This window comes from Psammomys obesus, unplaced genomic scaffold (assembly GCF_907164565.1).
Source record: "Psammomys obesus unplaced genomic scaffold, mPsaObe1.curated_primary_1811, whole genome shotgun sequence".
Lineage (NCBI taxonomy): Eukaryota > Metazoa > Chordata > Mammalia > Rodentia > Muridae > Psammomys > Psammomys obesus.
The window spans coordinates 17,896-35,016 of record NW_026593885.1 but is presented as its reverse complement, the minus strand read 5'-3'; the positions used below and the strand labels follow the sequence as shown (position 1 = coordinate 35,016).

Here is a 17,121-nt window from a genome sequence, read left to right as displayed (position 1 = left end):
CTCCCGGCGCCTCTCGGCCGCGCCCTCCCTCATCCTTCTTGCTCCCCCCTGCTTGCTCACCAGCCTGGAGACTCCGGGTTACGAGGAAGCTCCGTGCTGCGTGTATTCCGGCTCCTAATGGACTTTGCTATCAGTGCTAGTCCACGAAACGATTCTTCTTTTCCTTGGGGCAAAGAAGGCTGAGAAAGGGAGCCTTGGAAAGCGCTCTGCGGCTGCGCGAGAGGAGATGCTCAGGTTCTCCAGCCTGGCCAATAGCGGCGCCCAGAGTCCACAGTAGGAAACTGCAGCCTCTGCTGTTTGAGAGTTTTATTCAGTTATTTCCATGTCTAATAACGTTCAAAATATATTGTCAGAAATGTTTTTTTTAAATCACAAGTTTAGGATTGTGTATCTAAAGGCATAGTATCTGTTGACATAAACATGCTTTAATCTTTAATACACTAGTGAGCCAAACATGACTGTAATCCAGTCTTGGCCTAAGTAATATCAGGGAGCAATAACATTGCATATTTATTCAGCATCAATACAGTAGGATAATTTTCATTCTTTCTTATTCCTAATGTTTTATCTTTTTCTAGGTACATCCAGTCTGATATACTTCATACTTTATTTTCTAACAGTGTCAATAATGTTGAAATATGTCCTTTCTTCTTCCTTCTCCTCCTCTTCTTCCTTTTCTTTTCTTCTTTCTTTCTGTTGCTTTCTTTTTTTTCTTTCTTTCCTTCCTCTTTCTTTCTTTTCTCTTTCTTTCCTTCTTTCTTTCTTCTTTTGAGATAGGGTCTATCTACAGAGCCTGGCTGTCCTAGAAGTGTGTAGAACAGGCTGGCCTTGAATCACAGAGATCCACCTGCCTCTTTCTCTCATGAGCTGGTGTTGAAGCTGTGTACTACCATGACTGGATGCAATGTGGTTTGTCAAAGGTGCGATTCATACTCGTCATCCAATTCATTTTATTTTCCATAAATAAATTTGAGTAATTCCTTTATAGTAGTATTATCTGATTCTCATTTCCACTATCTCAGGGAAAGAAATAATGCAGGCAGAAGAGTTAGGCCACCCCTTCCCATTACAGTTATTCTCACTATAAACTATAACATCGATATTAAAATTACCAAGGGAATAATATTTTACTTTGTGAACTTTAGTCTCCTGAGTGTTGTTGCAATAACAAGCAAAACTATCACACCTACCTTGGAAACTTCGTATTATTTGACATATATTGTCCATTTTGACCAATTAATTTTAGTGTAGTGTTTTATACCATGTCTGCTTTAAAAATATATATCTCAGTGATACTTGATACATTTCATTCTTTTGTACGAAGTGTGTGTGAGTGTGTGTAGATCAGAGTAAATATCAAGCATTGTTCCTCAAGAGCTAGCCACCTTTTTTTTTTTTTTCTTGAGTCAGAGTCTCTCACTGAGACTTTGAGTTTCACCAGTTAAACTAGGCTGGCCAGATTAATCCCAGAGATCTGCTTGTCTCCGCAGCACTGGGATTAAAAATGCACTACCATACATTTTACTCATGAGTACTGAGAATTGAACTCAGGTTTTCATGCTTGTGCAGGAAGCATTTTATTGAGTAAAGTATCTGTCCAGCTAGTCACATTTCACCTTCAAAGCATCTGTCTAATGTTCTATGAGCAACCCAACTGTAGCAGATGCCTATGTTTACATAGCTGAGCAACTAATCATGCTTTTAAAGGCTACTAAATTGAGTTACATGGAGATAGAAGCAAAGCAGAGAAAGGCTCCAGATTAAAAAGATCATCAAGTCTCTTTTATAGATTTGAATTCTAAGGAAAACCCTGGGAAGGTGACTAAGGAATGCTCTACTCCTAACAAAGAGAAAGACTGAACAGTTTATTTTCATTTAGATGATATTTGAATTGAAAAAAGAAGTGGAAAGTAGGTAGGCAGCAGAAAATTGTGTTACCCTATTTATTCTCATTCTTGTCTGCACGGTTTAATTAAAAGCTATCATAACCCATGTACTTCATACTAAAGTACAGCCACTGTAATAAAATGGCAAACTTTTCTACACCATTTTATTGTTTTTAAATCTATATTTTCCTAGTTCTTGTTTTTTAAAATAATACACAGCTCATGAAAAATATAATTTTTGTGAAAAAAAAAAGATTTGCACAGCCATATCCATCAGAAACAGTGAGTGTTAATGAAGCCAGAACAGCTTTTGACATAGTTGCAGCTAAGCTGAGCCAAATGCTGCAATTGCTGTCATTCTATTTCTCACTTTTGGATTTTGGTCTCTCTGTGTTGCATTCTTGCATTATGATTCATTTTATGTCCTTTCCTGAGAAAACTATATCTGAGTATTTTAAGGAAGATCCTAAAATTAACTTTACTTGGCTCTATTTGAAAGTCTTTTTTATGCCCTGGAGATCATTAAACACAGGTAAGCACATAGTTAGATGAGGCCATACTCCAGGAATCTTCTTGGGGAATCTGCCCATGAGCAAACTCAAACAGTATATTTGGTGCAGAGTAAACAGACAATTGAAAAACTGACTGGCTAGGAGAATAGGTTACAGATTCAAGGCCTCCCTTTACAATACACTTAGAGCTATCTGAAAATGTAGTTTAAAGGTAGGGGACCTTACAAGGTACATCCCCTGGAGGAATAGAACTCAGTAAATAAGATAGATTGACTAAACTTTTCCTATTTAATAGTGTAATGATGAAACAATATAATAAAAGGAGTTAGGTATTAGTATTTGTTATTCATAAAAAGACCGGTTCAGATATTTTTTTGTTTGTCTGAAGTGCTTTAAAACTGCAAACACTGCCAGCCTAAAAGCAGCCTATCATATAGTAAAAGTGTTTGCTTTGGAGGAGACATTCTTTAAATTCTTTAAATTGGAGTTATAGGGTTGATAATAAAAATAAAATTTTGTTCTATATTTTTTAAATGTGACTGAACTTGTAACCCTGGACATGTAATACAAAATCAAATGCATAATCTGCATCTCTTGGATAATCATTAGTCTGTCTTTGTTCTGTGAAACCTGTATAAATAAGAAGCACCTGACTGCAAGATTCCCCTGACCATCATGTCTGACTCACCCCCCCCCTCCTCTGCCATCCATCCTGTCAGCAACATACTGGGAAAGTCTGCCTCCCCAGCAATAGATAAAAGAAAAGGGTCTTCTGGAGATGGATCATAGATAAACTGATAGACTTGAAAGTGTGAGAGTCACAGTTTGGATTTCCAGCACCTATGTAAATACCAGGTAGGCATGGTGGACCACCTGTGGTCTCAGAGCACAAGTGATGGAGATGGGGGATCCCAGAACAAGCTGACTAGCCACATTAATCAAATTGGCCCCCTCTGGGTTTCAATAAGAGACACTTCCTCAATATACAAGGTGGAAAGCAATAGGAGCAGATACCTGACATCACGAGAGCAATGTGCACACACGCGGCATACAGGAAAAGTAACGAAATGAACTCACCTGAATACTTGGGTTTTCACCCTTACATTCTTGAAAATCTATGGATGTTAACAAAGAATCACTTTTCTCACAGCTGTCTTGGCTGATAAGTGTATCCACGTAGTTGGGCTGCGGGAAGATAATGTGGCTCTTTCGAGAGTCGGCAGTGAGTGAAACCTCATGGGAATATGATTGTAGGAAAGCCTGGACCCCATCTAAACCTACAAAGTGTGAGGCAGGGATGTCTTCCAGCCCACCACCTGAAGCCTGTAGCACGTGTGACTTGTGCCAACGCCACAGTCTGAGAGCCACTAGCACAGTGACAAAGACAAGGAAAACACAGGAAACAGTGGCCACGGCCACCACCAGGTAGAGAGTGATGTCTGAATCATCAGGTTCACTGGGGGTCCTGATGCTGCCTAGGTCTGCCAGAACATCAGGAATGCTGTTGGCCACAGCCACAGTGAGTGTCACAGTGGCCGAGAGTGGGGGTTGGCCGTGGTCCTGCACAGCTACCACAAGGTTCTGTTTCAGTGCATCTCTGTCCAGAAGGGCCCTTGCTGTGCGCACCTCGCCTGTGTGTAGACCTACTGAGAAGAGCCCTGGCTCACTGGCCTTGAGCAGGCGGTAGGACAGCCAAGCATTCGGGCCCGAGTCTTTGTCCACAGCCACCACCTTGGTCACCAGATATCCAGGCTCTGCAGAGCGAGGAGCCAGCTCCACCCCCGTGGAACCATCAGTGGGGAGGGCAGGGTACAGGATCTCAGGGGCATTATCATTCCTGTCCAGCACAAAGAGGTTCAGTGACACATTACTGCTGAGAGGTGGGTCCCCGCTGTCTCGTGCAGTCACTCTTAGCTGTAGATTCCGAAACTGCTCATAGTCAAAGGATCCAAGTGCATATAGGACACCAGTGTCAGAGTTGATGGAGATATAGGACGACACTGGTACCCCCTGGATGGTGTCCTCGGCTAGAGCGTAAGTGACTTGGGCATTCTTGTCACTGTCGGGGTCTTGTGCAGTCACGGAGAAGATGGAGGCTCCTCTGGGATTGTTCTCAGGGATATAGATGGAGTAAGAGGAGTCCGAGAAGGTGGGTGGGTTGTCGTTGGTGTCTGACACGTGAATGGATATGTGAGTTTCTGTGGACAGGGGAGGGATTCCACCATCTGTGGCTTTCAATGTGATGTTGTACACAGACACCTTTTCCCGGTCCAGATTTTGCGCTGTCACCAACCTGTAATAATTATCAATTGAGCGCTCTAATTTAAAAGGCAGGTTTTCAGGAAAAGAGCAGGTCACCTCACCGTTCTGCCCCGAATCTTTGTCTTGGAGGTAGAAGAGAGTGACCACTGTCCCAGGTGGTGTATCTTCAGGGACTGGGCTGCTCACAGATGTGACAGTCACTTCTGGGGCGTTGTCATTCACATCTAAAATCGTGATCAGCACTTTTGCCTTGGCCAGACTACCAGCACCATCTTGAGCCTGAACTTCCAGTTCATAGAAGCTGGATTCTTCATAATCTAGACCTTTTAAAGTCGACAGTTCTCCTGTAAGGGAGCCCAGATGGAATATCTGTAGAAGTTCTGGGGTAATTTTCCAGAAAGAGTAAGTCACTTCCCCATAGACTCCCTCATCCAGGTCGATAGCATTTACTGTGAGAAGTCTTGTACCCACTGGCACGTTCTCAGGGACTGTTGCTTGGTACCGGGGCAGAGAGAAGACTGGCACGTGATCATTCACATCCACCACGGTCACGCGGATGCTAGCGGTGCCAGATCGGGGTGGGTCCCCGCCATCATAGGCCGTGAGAACCAGATGGTGAACCCCCTCTTCTTCTCGATCCAGAACCTTCTCCAGCACCAGTTCTGGGTACTTAGTTCCATCATCTCCACTTTGCACAACCAGGGAGAAGTGGTGACTGGGGCTGAGCTGGTATCTCTGGAGGGAGTTCGTGCCCACGTCCGAATCTGTTGCTTCCTTTAATGGAAACCGCACCCCAGGAGCTGCATTCTCCATTACTTTTATGATTATTTCTTCCGTTAAGAATCTGGGAGCGTTGTCATTAATATCCATTATTTCCACTTCTATAGGGTAAAGGTTCATTTTGTCTTCTATCAAGATGTTAAAGCTCACGAGACACCGCGGGCTCTGAGCGCACAGCTCCTCCCGGTCTATCCTGCCCGCGGTGACCAGGCTGCCGCTCCGCGGATTCAGGGAGAAAAGCTGGCTCTTACCTTTGGAGATGATGCGGACTCCGCGCTCCGCCAGCTCCCGAGGCTGCAGTCCCAGGTCCTTGGTGATATTTCCCACAAAAGACCCCTTGTCTGTCTCTTCAGACACGGAGTAGAGGATCTGTCCTGCCCAGGCCTCCCACTGCGTCCCCAGGAGGACAGCGAGCAGCAGGAATCCTCTGTAGTCCGCGCCCCTCTGTCCAGGCGCCATTGCTGTCCTGCGGGTCTTCTTCAGACCCTGAGAGGTCTCGGAATGTGTTTCAGAACCCAGGTGCGTCTACCCAGACCCCCAGCGTGGGGAAGAGAAGCCGGGAAGGCAGCCGAATAAAGGCTTGAGTTTGGTGCAGCTTGGAGGAGGGCTTGTCTCAGGCTGTCCTTTGTGTTGTAAACTCGGTGGTTCTGAGCTCCCGCACCACCTTCTCCAGGCTGGTGAACAGCGGCACGCAGAGTCCTCACTGAGTTACTGCACCGTCTTGAAGCAAAATGAACTGATTTTACAGAAAGCTGTTTAATTCTTCAAAGTTTCCGTTTGCTTAAATTTCTTCACTCCAAACACCACGGATACATTAAAGATACATTTTAAGGCATTGAGTATTTGATAAATCCAAATACGTTTAAGACAACCTCTTTCAGGAAGCAATGTTGAAGTTACTCTCTTGAGCACAAATTCACATTTTAAACGTTATTTAAATCTATATTGTAAATCTATACTGCAAACATATTTCCATATAACATTTTACATTCTCTGTTGATGAACCATTTATTTGGAGCTCTGTTTAGTTTACTTCTTGTAAAAAAAAAAATGTAGGTGTTTTACAATGACTCTTTCTGCTAGTTTATTCTTTCCTCTGACAACTGTCCTCTCGACATTGTTTTATCAGAAATGGGTGTTTTGTGCAGATGGCACATCAGCCAGGCGACCCTGTGAATTTGTTTCCACGAAGAGTCAAAATTCAGTATATGGCAAACCCTCTGACGGCTTAGCTTGGTACAATTATTTGTATGGTAGGTTGATCAAAACATTTCCTTTAGTCCATGATTTTCATATGTTTAATAGTTGATAAGTTCTGCAAGTTTTCTACAGTAAATATTTTATTTATTCAAATTAAATGGTTACAGGAAACTCAGATGAAAGACTAAAATAAACTAGGCATTTACCCATGAAACCCAATTAGCTAGCTTTGGCAATGCTGACATATGTTCAAGATGCAGTTTATAATCACTCAAGATTGGTGATACGGTAAAATGGCTCTTATCATCTCAGAGCTTATAAAACAATCATTTTTGTGTAGAATGCCATTAAATTCACACTACTACATAGGACCTAAAATGTTTAAAATTAACATTGAATTAAAACAAAAGAAAAGAATCATATCATCAGTGTTCAAACAAATCAGATTTGAAAATTCATGATTGGAAATGAACACTTTTATAACAACTATAGAAATGTAAGTGACACAATATTGGCTTAGGAAAACATGTATTACTCCTAGCTTCTTATTTAAAAGCAAAATTGGTCAGGTATGGTGGTAGTCTAGCACTTGAAAGGTAGAGGCAGGAGGATCAAAAGTTTAAGGCCAGCCTGGGCCACACAAGGAGTTATAGACCACACTGTGCTGCATAACAAGATCTTGTCAACAAAACAAAACAAAACAAAACAAAACAAAACAAAAACACCCCAATAGTCTTGTTTTTCTTTTCCCTTTTTTCTCTTTCCCTTTTCTTATCCATTTTTATTTTTTTCCTCTTCCCAGTCTTTCTCCCTCCCTCTTGGTTTCCTTCTCTGTTCTAGTGTTTAAACCAAGGGCTTCAGCCATGCAAAGCAAGATCATTGGTTTTTTTTTTTTTTTTTGTTTTTGTTTTTTAATAGTGCTGAAGACTGACACTGGGGCTTTATGCATAGTTGCCAAGTACTGTTCCATAGACTTGGATTTTCAGCCTCTTAACTTATTTTTATTATTATTACTGTCAACATCGGGTTACGGGTTACAAAGGAAGCCTCATACATTTTCAATATGTATTCTAAGTAAGGCTTTTATTACACATGCACACTAAATTCCGGTATATAAGTAGCCAGCAATTCTAGTGTCAGACCATTGAATCTTCTAACTCAGAAACAATTTAATTGTTCAATAACTCTGGAAATTTTCAGACCTTCTAAATTTTGTGAATTCCTTGGCTATCAGGTCTACCCCTTCCCATTTGAAGGCAGCTTCCCGCTATGTAGCCGGGCTAGCTTCAGACTTCTGAGTTCTGGAATTCAAATGTGTACCACCACACCTACCCAATTATCATCAGCTTACTTTGAGAAGAGCCACTCATAGACTCTCCCACCACATTAGGCATCTCTTTCTTGTTATGCCTTTGACAATTAAAAATACCACCGTTGTTTGCTTGGTAATCCACAACATTTTTTTTGTATCCTCAGTCATACAGAATAAAACCAGTTCCTCTAAATGGTGATCTTCATTTCCTTCAAATGCTTGGATACTGAGTTCCTATGTATTAAATGTAGAGTTCCTATATGACAGCTACTTATTTTCTTTAAATGATAAATTATGTAAATTTTCATTTGTACCCTGTTAAGCCTCCATCCTCCAATTCATTAGTCAGTCTGTTATTTTTAGAGATATTTCCTATAAGTGAGTCCATATTAAAATCTACCAAGTACTATACTACTTTATTGTTGGAAAAATATTTCACAAAGTTGTATTATTTCATCTTCTTAGAATTGTGTGAGATAGAAAAACTAAGGTTTAAAAAGTTTAGTATCAATTGGAAGACCACAGAGATTTTCACTGGCTCAAATGAGTGACAAATGGTTCTAAGAATATTTTTTCAAGTTTTTTAAGCACCAAAGATTAGACAGTCCCTTCCAAAGGCACCAATGACTTTCTAAAATTAAGTTCATAAGAAGTACAGAAGGCTGTTTCACTGCTATCATTGAAGCAGCAGCAGCCAAAATGAACCTCATTCCATTTGTTACCTCTGACCGAAGAAAGAACCATAAAGGGCATTTCAATGCACTGTCTAACATTTGGAAGTGTTTTCACTTTTTTTCAAAGAACTGAGACAAATATGTAATATTCAAACCATGTTCTTGAGAAAGGATGACATAATAAAGGATGAAAGATCGGCAAAGTGAACCAGCTTTAGATGGCATCTATACCAAACATGTAAAGCAAGAAAATGATAATGGCACATGGTCCACTGGGCACTTAGCCCAGCAAATGGCTTATCATCAAGCCAAAATTAGATAAAGGTCACAAAAAGATTCTGGAACAGAAAGCCAACTTTCACCAAGAAGGACAGGAAAAGGGCAAAAATGGGAAGAAACAACCAAGATGCAGAGATAAAGTCAAGATGCACATAACTTTCACTGAGAACTGGTAACAATTGTAGAGTGCTTGCCTAGCATTACAGAGGCCTAGGTTTGATTCTCAGCACAGCATAAACCAGGTGTGATAGTGCCCACCCCTGAGGCAGAGGCAAGAGGATGACAAATTCAAGACAAGCTTGGGATAAGAGAGACCCTGTCTAAAAAAAAAAAAAAAAAAAAAAGGGAAATAACTTTCATGTGATGAGAATCACCACCATTTTGGAAGACACATGCAACTGTTAGGTAATATTGAGGAAAATGGAATATTAAGACCTTAATTGTACATAGCAGAGGCTTTAATTCCATTTTAAAGCTTAGAACAGAAATTGCCTAACTGTCCTACAACAGAAAAAAAAAATCCCCTGGAAATGGGACATAAAAAATCAAAGGTACAGAAGAAAGAGCTAAACAAATATAGAGTGTGAAATAAGAATTTTCTCATTATACAATCAATAAAAGAGACTTATGAATCTGTTGATAAAAAGGAAAAACCTCAGAATTATATTGTTTTAGTTGCATTTTCATTGCCGTGACAAAAGCATCTTGAACAAATCAGTCTGAGAGGGAGAAGGGCTTGTTCTGACTCCCAGGTTCAGAGGTTCTGTTCCTGGTACCCTGGCTCTGATGCTCTTAGGCTGCAGCGAGGTTGAACACCACAGGAGGAACATGTGGTAGACAAGGCTGTTCTACCACAGGCATAATGTACCCCCTTCAAGGTTGTGTCTCCAAGCAACCACTTCCTTCTACTGGGACCCACTTCCACAGTTTTCATCACTTCCCAATAGTCCATCCAATTATGAACCCAACAATGGATGGATCTACTGATGAGATCGAGATCCTTACAGTATAATACCTTTTCAAAAGCTCACTGTTGATCACTTTTATTGGAGACCAAGCCTGGGATCCCTGGGGGACATTTCATATATGAACAATGACAAATATGATTCATTGAAACAGAGAAAGAAAACTTTATCAATGTTCAAAGAGAGCATTACCACTTCATGTTTGTTTGTTTGTTTGTTTTAAATAAAAGCAATGACCTTACCTGATCAAGAGCATCTTCGTCCTTACAAAATGTTAGATCTTCCTGTATCAATAAAGGCTCGTTTTTCTCACAGCCCTCCTGACTGATGAGCGTGTGAGCATAGTTGGGCTGGGGAAAGATCAGGTGGCTCTTTCTTGAGTCTGCTGTGAGGGAGACCTCATGGGAATAGGTCTGCAGAAAAGCCTGCACCCCATCGATACCCACAAAGTGTGAAGTGGCCACATTTGACACGCCTTTCCTTGTGGCCTTCAGCAATCTTGACTTATGCCAGTGGCACAGCCTGAGCACAAGCAGTCCCATAACGAAAGTGAAGAAGATGCAAGAAACAGTGGCCACTGCCACCACCAGGTACATTGTAAGGCTTGAATCATCAGACTTGGGTGGAATATCGAGGCTGCCCAAGTCAGCCAGGATGTCAGGAATGCTGCTGGCCACAGCCACAGTGAGTGTCACAGTGGCTGAGAGAGGGGGCTGGCCGTGGTCCTGCACAGCCACAATCAGATTCTGCTTGAGCGAATCTCTGTCTAGCAGGACCCTGGCCGTGCGTACCTCACCTGTGTGCAGCCCCACCGAGAAGAGTCCCGGCTCGCTGGCCTTGATGAGGCGGTAGGACAGCCAGGCGTTCTGTCCTGAGTCTTTGTCCACAGCCACCACCTTGGTCACCAGGTATCCAGGCTCTGCAGAGCGGGGAGCCAGCTCCACACCAGTGGAACCGTCAGTGGGGAGGGTGGGGTACAGGATCTCGGGTGTATTGTCATTCTGGTCCAGCACAAACAAGTTTAATGACACGTTGCTGCTGAGTGGGGGTTTCCCCCTGTCATTGGCTGTTACTAGTAGATTCAGGTCTCTAAACTGCTCATAGTCAAAAGAGCACAGTGCATACAGGACACCAGTGTTGGAGTTGATAGAGAGGAAGGAGGATAGAGGTGTACCCTGAAGGGTTTCTTGTGCTAGAGAGTAGATGATTTCGGCATTCTCTTCACTGTCAGGGTCCACTGCGTTTAAAGAGAAGATGGAGATGCCTTTAGCGTTATTCTCAGGGACATAAACAGAGTAGGATGAACGTGTGAAAACTGGTGGGTTGTCATTAATGTCTGCCACATGTAAGGAGATGAGCCTTGCTGTGGACAGAGGTGGCATTCCTTTGTCAGTGGCTGTCACCGTGATGTTATAGGAGGGTACCTGCTCCCGATCCAGTTCCGAATTTGTCACTAATCGAAAATAATTGTCTAATGATTCTTCCAGTTTAAAGGGGAGACTTTCTGAGATGGAGCATGTTACCAGGCCGTTCTGTTCAGAGTCTTTGTCATAAACCTGAAAAAGAGCAATCACTGTCCCCGGAGGCGCGTTTTCAGGGATTGCTCTGCTACCAGATGTAACAACCACTTCTGGCGCATTGTCGTTCACATCCAAGACGGTGATTAAGACCTTTGCTCGGTCTTGAAGGCCCGGCTGATCCCGGGCTTCAACATCCAGCTCGTAAAACTTCGAATCCTCATAGTCTAGAGTTTCAGAAGTGGAAATTTCTCCGGTTGAAGTATCCAGGGAGAAAATATGCGATATCTCTTTTGTGATTGTTACAAAGGAGTACCTTATTTCTGCATGGACCCCTTCATCCTGGTCAGTGGCATTAACTGTTAACACCCGTGTGCCCACGGGCAGATTTTCAGGAACACTCACACGATAGACAGGCTGAGAAAATACTGGAGCATTGTCATTCACATCTAGGACAGTTACGAGAATTCGTGCCACGCCTGTTCGGACAGGGTCACCGCCATCCAGGGCAACAAGGACCAGATGGTGAAATGCTTCTCCTTCCCTGTCCAGGGCGTGCTCCAAGACCAGCTCCGGGTACTTGGGCCCATGCGCTTGGCTTTTCACATGCACTGAGAAGTGACTATTACTGTTGAGCTTGAAGCTCTGAATGGAGTTCACGCCCACATCAGGGTCATAGACACCCATTAGCAGAAAACGAGAGGACGGAGCTGCGTTTTCAAGAATTTTCAATTCCATTTCTTCCTTTAAGAATCGGGGCGCGTTGTCATTAATGTCCACTATTTCTACTTCCACAGGATAAAGATTTAGCTTATCCTCCACAAGGATGTTAAAGCTCACTAGACAGGGTGCGCTCTGGGCGCACAGCTCCTCCCGGTCGATCCTGCCCGCGGTGACCAAGCTGCCGTTCCGCGGGTTCAGGGAGAAAAGCTGCGACCTACCTCTGGAGACGATGCGGACCCCGCGCTCCGCCAGCTGGCGGGGCTCCAGCCCCAGGTCTTTGGCGATGCTGCCCACGAAGGAGCCTTTGTCCAGCTCCTCGGGAATAGAGTAGCGGAGCTGCCCAGCTTCGGAGCCCCACCACCACAACAGATTGAAAAGCAGGAGCAGCTCGTAGCAGGGCGCGCGCCTTTGCAGAGCCGCCATGACTGGCTTCTTAAAAGACTTTCCAGCGGTGGCTGGTAGGAAGAACAGCCCTGCCCCACTTGGTAATCCACAGAATTAGAGGTCAACGTCCTTAAATGGACAGAGACCGGTTGAGAACCATTTCAGGTTAGAATTTCTGCACAGCTTTGGAGTCTCATCCGGACACAACCCTGTTCCCATTGATTTTCTTGCTTGGGTTAGGGAACAGCGACACTTAGAGTCTTAATTTCGCACTGCACCCGTTTTGTGAAACTGGTAGGGGATTTTATTTCTCTTAAATTTGCACTTATGGCATTTTTATTTCTCGCAATAAGAGAGTGAACGAAACAGAACAATATGCTCGATTTCAAATGACCTTAGGTGTTCTCTGAAAAATTCTTATTTTGTGGCACTATCTCTTAGAATCCTGTACAACAGAAATGGCATCACACTTTTCTGGAACTCTTGGATCGTCACCTGCATTTGCCCGTTTTCGGTAAGGCCATCGATAATCACAAACACATTGTGAACGAATCTGTGACAGTCTCAGCAAGTAGAAGAGCTGCCATTTTTAGATGTCATTTCTTGTTTCTATTAACAATTAAAGAACGGCTGTAACAAGGCTACATTTGTGTATGCGTTTAAAAAATGTAAAGGAAGAGAAATGTATGGGGTACATAAAACATTTTTTTTCATTGTAACGGCAATGCACTTTTATTTAAGGGATTCCACATATGATTCCTTAACTGTCCATCAAGGTGACTCAAGTTCAAGATCCCTGAAGATAGCCCTTTCTCAAAGAAAGATGCTTAATCCAGTTATGATATCAGACCATAATTCTATTATATCTCCTAGAATTGAAGACACATAATCATGATAACCGAAACGTTCTCCATCGGAGATCTCTGGCAATGCCTTTAAGCAACTCACTTTAGGAAGCATTTTAAGGCAGATCTGCCTCTCATGTGTTGACACTCCACATCTGTTACAAATTCAGATCCTATTCATTCATCCTCTCAGACTACTAATCTGTACACAGGATATGCCAGTGCCACATAGAAACAAGCAATCATTCACAGGCATCTTCAACTCAGACCTCATGTTCAAGACAAGCCCCATCATCCATGCCACCGTCCTTCTGAGTTATTTTGTGTGTCATCTTCCTTTTTGCATGTATCAAAACTCACACTGAACAATGAGTTTTAGATTGCCAAAGAGAACTTATTTTTGCACTTGTCTTCCATGCCACATAAAACATTTTAATACATTTATTTATTGTGTTGTACACAGGATATTTGTGATTGGCTACACTCAACGTAAGTGGATCGTTTAATTTTATGGAGTTGTGTTTAATTCAGGAGATAATGTCTGGGGTTAGGAATTGTAGTGGTTTGAATAAGAATGCCCCCCCGATAGGCTTATATATTTGATTTCTTAGGGAGTGGCATGATTTAAAAGGATTAGGAGGTGTGGCCCTGTTGTAGTAGGCATGGCCTTGGAGGAAGTGTGTCACTGGGGGTGGGCTTTGGAGTTTCAAAATCCCAAGCCAGTCCCAGAGTATGTCTCTTCCTGTTGCCTGTGGGTCCAGAGATAACCCTCAGCTACAACTTGAATGCCATGTCTGACTTCATGCTACTCTGCTACCCGCCATAATGACAATGGACTAAACCTCTTGCCATAGTCATGGTGTCTCTTCACAGCAACAGAACAGGGACCAAGACAGCAATGTAACCCAGGGTTAACGTGCTTGTTTAGGGTGTTGAAGCCTTGAATTCAGTACCAAGCATTATGAAGAAGGTAGATGACGTGTAATAAACGACAGTGTTGTATGCTACTTTGCTGAAATGTTTTAGTTGTATTGCTTTAGAATTAACAAAGATTTATGACCATTTCTACAGAACAGCAATTGCAACACAGACACACTTAAAACAGTTTCCGTACTGTATGCTCCATGCCCAGAAAAATTAATATAATACAACAATCAAGGAATACTTGATCTGCAGTGTTTCACCTCTAAGTTAATGAGTTTCCCCCTAACTACACATAAAAAAGAATGGATGGAACCATTTGCAAGTTTATTGAATCAAAGTCATGTTTGGGTTGTCTTTAATGGCTGGCACTTTCAGCCCAAAAAGTTTCAACACATAGATCTTGTGGAAGAACATCTTTGGGCTTTGTACTAAGAAAATTAAACTCAGTGGCTTAAGAGCATTAGGAATTTCATCCAATCTATTAGAGGAATATGGCAAAATTCTTTTGTCATAGTTGGGGAAAAGGAAAAACTCCTATGCAGCCTTGGAACAGAGATCAAGCTCAAAACAGACTCCAGTGTCATGCCTAGAGGACTGTCACAGATACAGGGCAATAGCCACAACCATGTTAAGGAGAAAGAGCACAAAGATCAATCACCAGGTAAATCTGGAGCTTGTCTAAGGTTCAGAGAGGACTGGGTAATAACTCTAGGTCCAGAGGCATCTCTTGCAAGCTGTCTGTAAAGATTACACACAGTGTAGCAGAGACTGGACAAGCTAGCCAACCTTCATTTTTCATAACAGCCAGAGAGGATGATAGACTTCATTTTGTCACTCAAAGTATGTCCAATACAATGTCTCCCATGAGAAATCCTAGGCTGTAGAGTCCCACAAGGCAGGAGTGGCAGGCAATGTGTTCAGAGTCCATGCCTACCACTGCTACTCTGGTGATTAGGTAACGAGACTCATTGTGGTGGTCAGTATAACATAGAGGAGCTCAGGACTGTTGTGCCCCAGCAAGAGTTCAGCAAATGTTGGGTGCTGTCACTGAGGTTTCCTGCTAGCATGCACATGCCCATCTTGGCATTGAGGGCTGGAGAATCCTGAATGCGAGACTTCAGTGTCTGCTTGAAAGAGTGTAGTTTCTTATGGTTGTATGAACCCCACTTGGGACATATAGGATAATGACCATAGCTCTACGTCACTGGCCAAGATGGAGTAGGCTACATGGGTGAAAGGTCCCAAATCAGTATTTGAAGGAGTTACATCTATGATGGAGGCTCTAGAAGAGGATTGTTCTTAGTTATATGAACCACAGGAGGCCTGGTAGAAAACTAAGTGTTGACACAAATGTCTGAGATTTACAGAATAAACTTTCTGCTGGAAGAATGGGACAGATTACATTTGTCCACTGTGATAATGACACTATACTCTGTAATATGCTCTCGGTCTAATGTTCCATAGTTACCTTTTATATATGTGTTTTGAATCTTGAACTATTATAAGTGGAATTTTTCTTTCATCCAGCACAGAATTTCCCCATTATATTTTGCAATTTACAGTGTAACTTCCACCATCATTTGCTTGCACCTCAGTTATGTAGCTCTGTAAATGTTGTTTTTAAAATGTTTTTATTTCCTCAGATGGTGGGATGAGATGAGAGCCATACCCAAGATTTTCAAATACATGGCCTGTGCTGATCTCAGATCATTTCTATCTAACTATCCCTATCTCTAGGCCTGGAAGCTTCTAGCCTCTGTCCAATCTAATATTCTACAAGCCTGGACCTTGAAGACTGTAACTTCAGCCTCCATTTGCTAGAATGTTTTCAGACACTGAGACTTACTGCTGAATAAGTTCACTCTCTCTAGTTCTTTCTGAATTCTGAATGGCTGGTTCAACTCAGTTGTTCTGGCCCCAAACTCCTCTCCAAGCTGACTGATTCAAATCAGTTTCTTTCTGCTTCTCACTGAATTGCTCTGCTTGGAAAAACCATCTTGGAAAAAACCTAATTGTACTCAACTGAACTGCATCAAACTGTACTATACTCTTGAACCCTGTTTTTTTGCTTTCTGTGCTGCTCTTAAGTAGCTTCTATTTTCCATCTGTTCTCATGAAAGTTGGGCATATCCTATCTCTGACTCATTATGTCAAGTCTTTCTTTGATTCATCACTTTGTCTGCCCCTCAATTAGATATCATTGATTAAAAGTGTGTGCTAATTTCCAGAAACCAGGATTAAAGGTGTGTAGTATCTGTATTCCAGCCAGAGGAATTAAGAGTGTGTATTCCATTCAGAGAGATTAAAGGTATGCACTAAGGGTATGCCTGTATTACAGCCTGATCACACAGACCTAGGTCTTTGGATGTGATCCCTTGCCAGAGTAGCCATGTTTCTGGATTAAAATTCCTCTACATCTCTCACCTTTTTGTTTAAGCTAAAAATTGTACAGAGTTTAAGTGTTACAACGGAAACAAGATCAATCACATAAACATAACAGTCTGAATGTCCTTGTGAAGATCTGTTGATGCAATGGTCCTTCATAACTTCAGTCCTGATTATCTGTTCTTGAGCAAATGTCCATTTCAGCACCAAGGTTTTCCAGTCTTCCAGTCTGATGAATGGTCTGTCTTTTTTCAGCCAGTTTGTCGAGCTGATCCTGTTCAAGAGGGATCAGTTTTCTTGAGTCCTGCCTTTCATGTGGAAGCTTTTCTTATTTGGATCATATCTTTATGAATTTTGATGGAACCCATAGTGTTTCATCACTAATGGAAGTATAGGTAACTTCCCCAATGTAACACATTCCATAATTTCCATTCTGATGTTAAAACATCTTTAAAGTATACAGGTTGCTATAA

At 42.3% G+C, this 17,121-nt stretch overlaps 2 protein-coding genes and 1 pseudogene across 2 annotated transcripts; all 3 read right to left on the bottom strand.

Moving 5' to 3' along the window:
* Nucleotides 1–326: 326 nt before the first annotated feature.
* LOC129684275 (protocadherin gamma-A7-like) lies at nucleotides 327–6,061 on the bottom strand. Its single transcript, XM_055617383.1, has 2 exons — nucleotides 3,476–6,061; nucleotides 327–1,013 (listed from the first exon to the last, which is right to left on the bottom strand). The coding sequence occupies exons 1-2, from the start codon at nucleotides 5,897–5,899 to the stop codon at nucleotides 1,005–1,007; spliced, it is 2,433 nt and encodes an 810-aa protein (XP_055473358.1). The 5' UTR covers nucleotides 5,900–6,061; the 3' UTR covers nucleotides 327–1,004.
* Nucleotides 6,062–9,508: 3,447 nt separating this feature from the next.
* Nucleotides 9,509–12,691, bottom strand: LOC129684276 (protocadherin gamma-A6-like). The gene is made up of 2 exons (XM_055617384.1): nucleotides 10,113–12,691; nucleotides 9,509–9,538 (listed from the first exon to the last, which is right to left on the bottom strand). The coding sequence occupies exons 1-2, from the start codon at nucleotides 12,531–12,533 to the stop codon at nucleotides 9,509–9,511; spliced, it is 2,451 nt and encodes an 816-aa protein (XP_055473359.1). The 5' UTR covers nucleotides 12,534–12,691.
* Nucleotides 12,692–13,668: 977 nt separating this feature from the next.
* On the bottom strand, nucleotides 13,669–13,759 carry LOC129684278 (small nucleolar RNA SNORA40; annotated as a pseudogene).
* Between the last annotated feature and the right edge of the window lie 3,362 nt (nucleotides 13,760–17,121).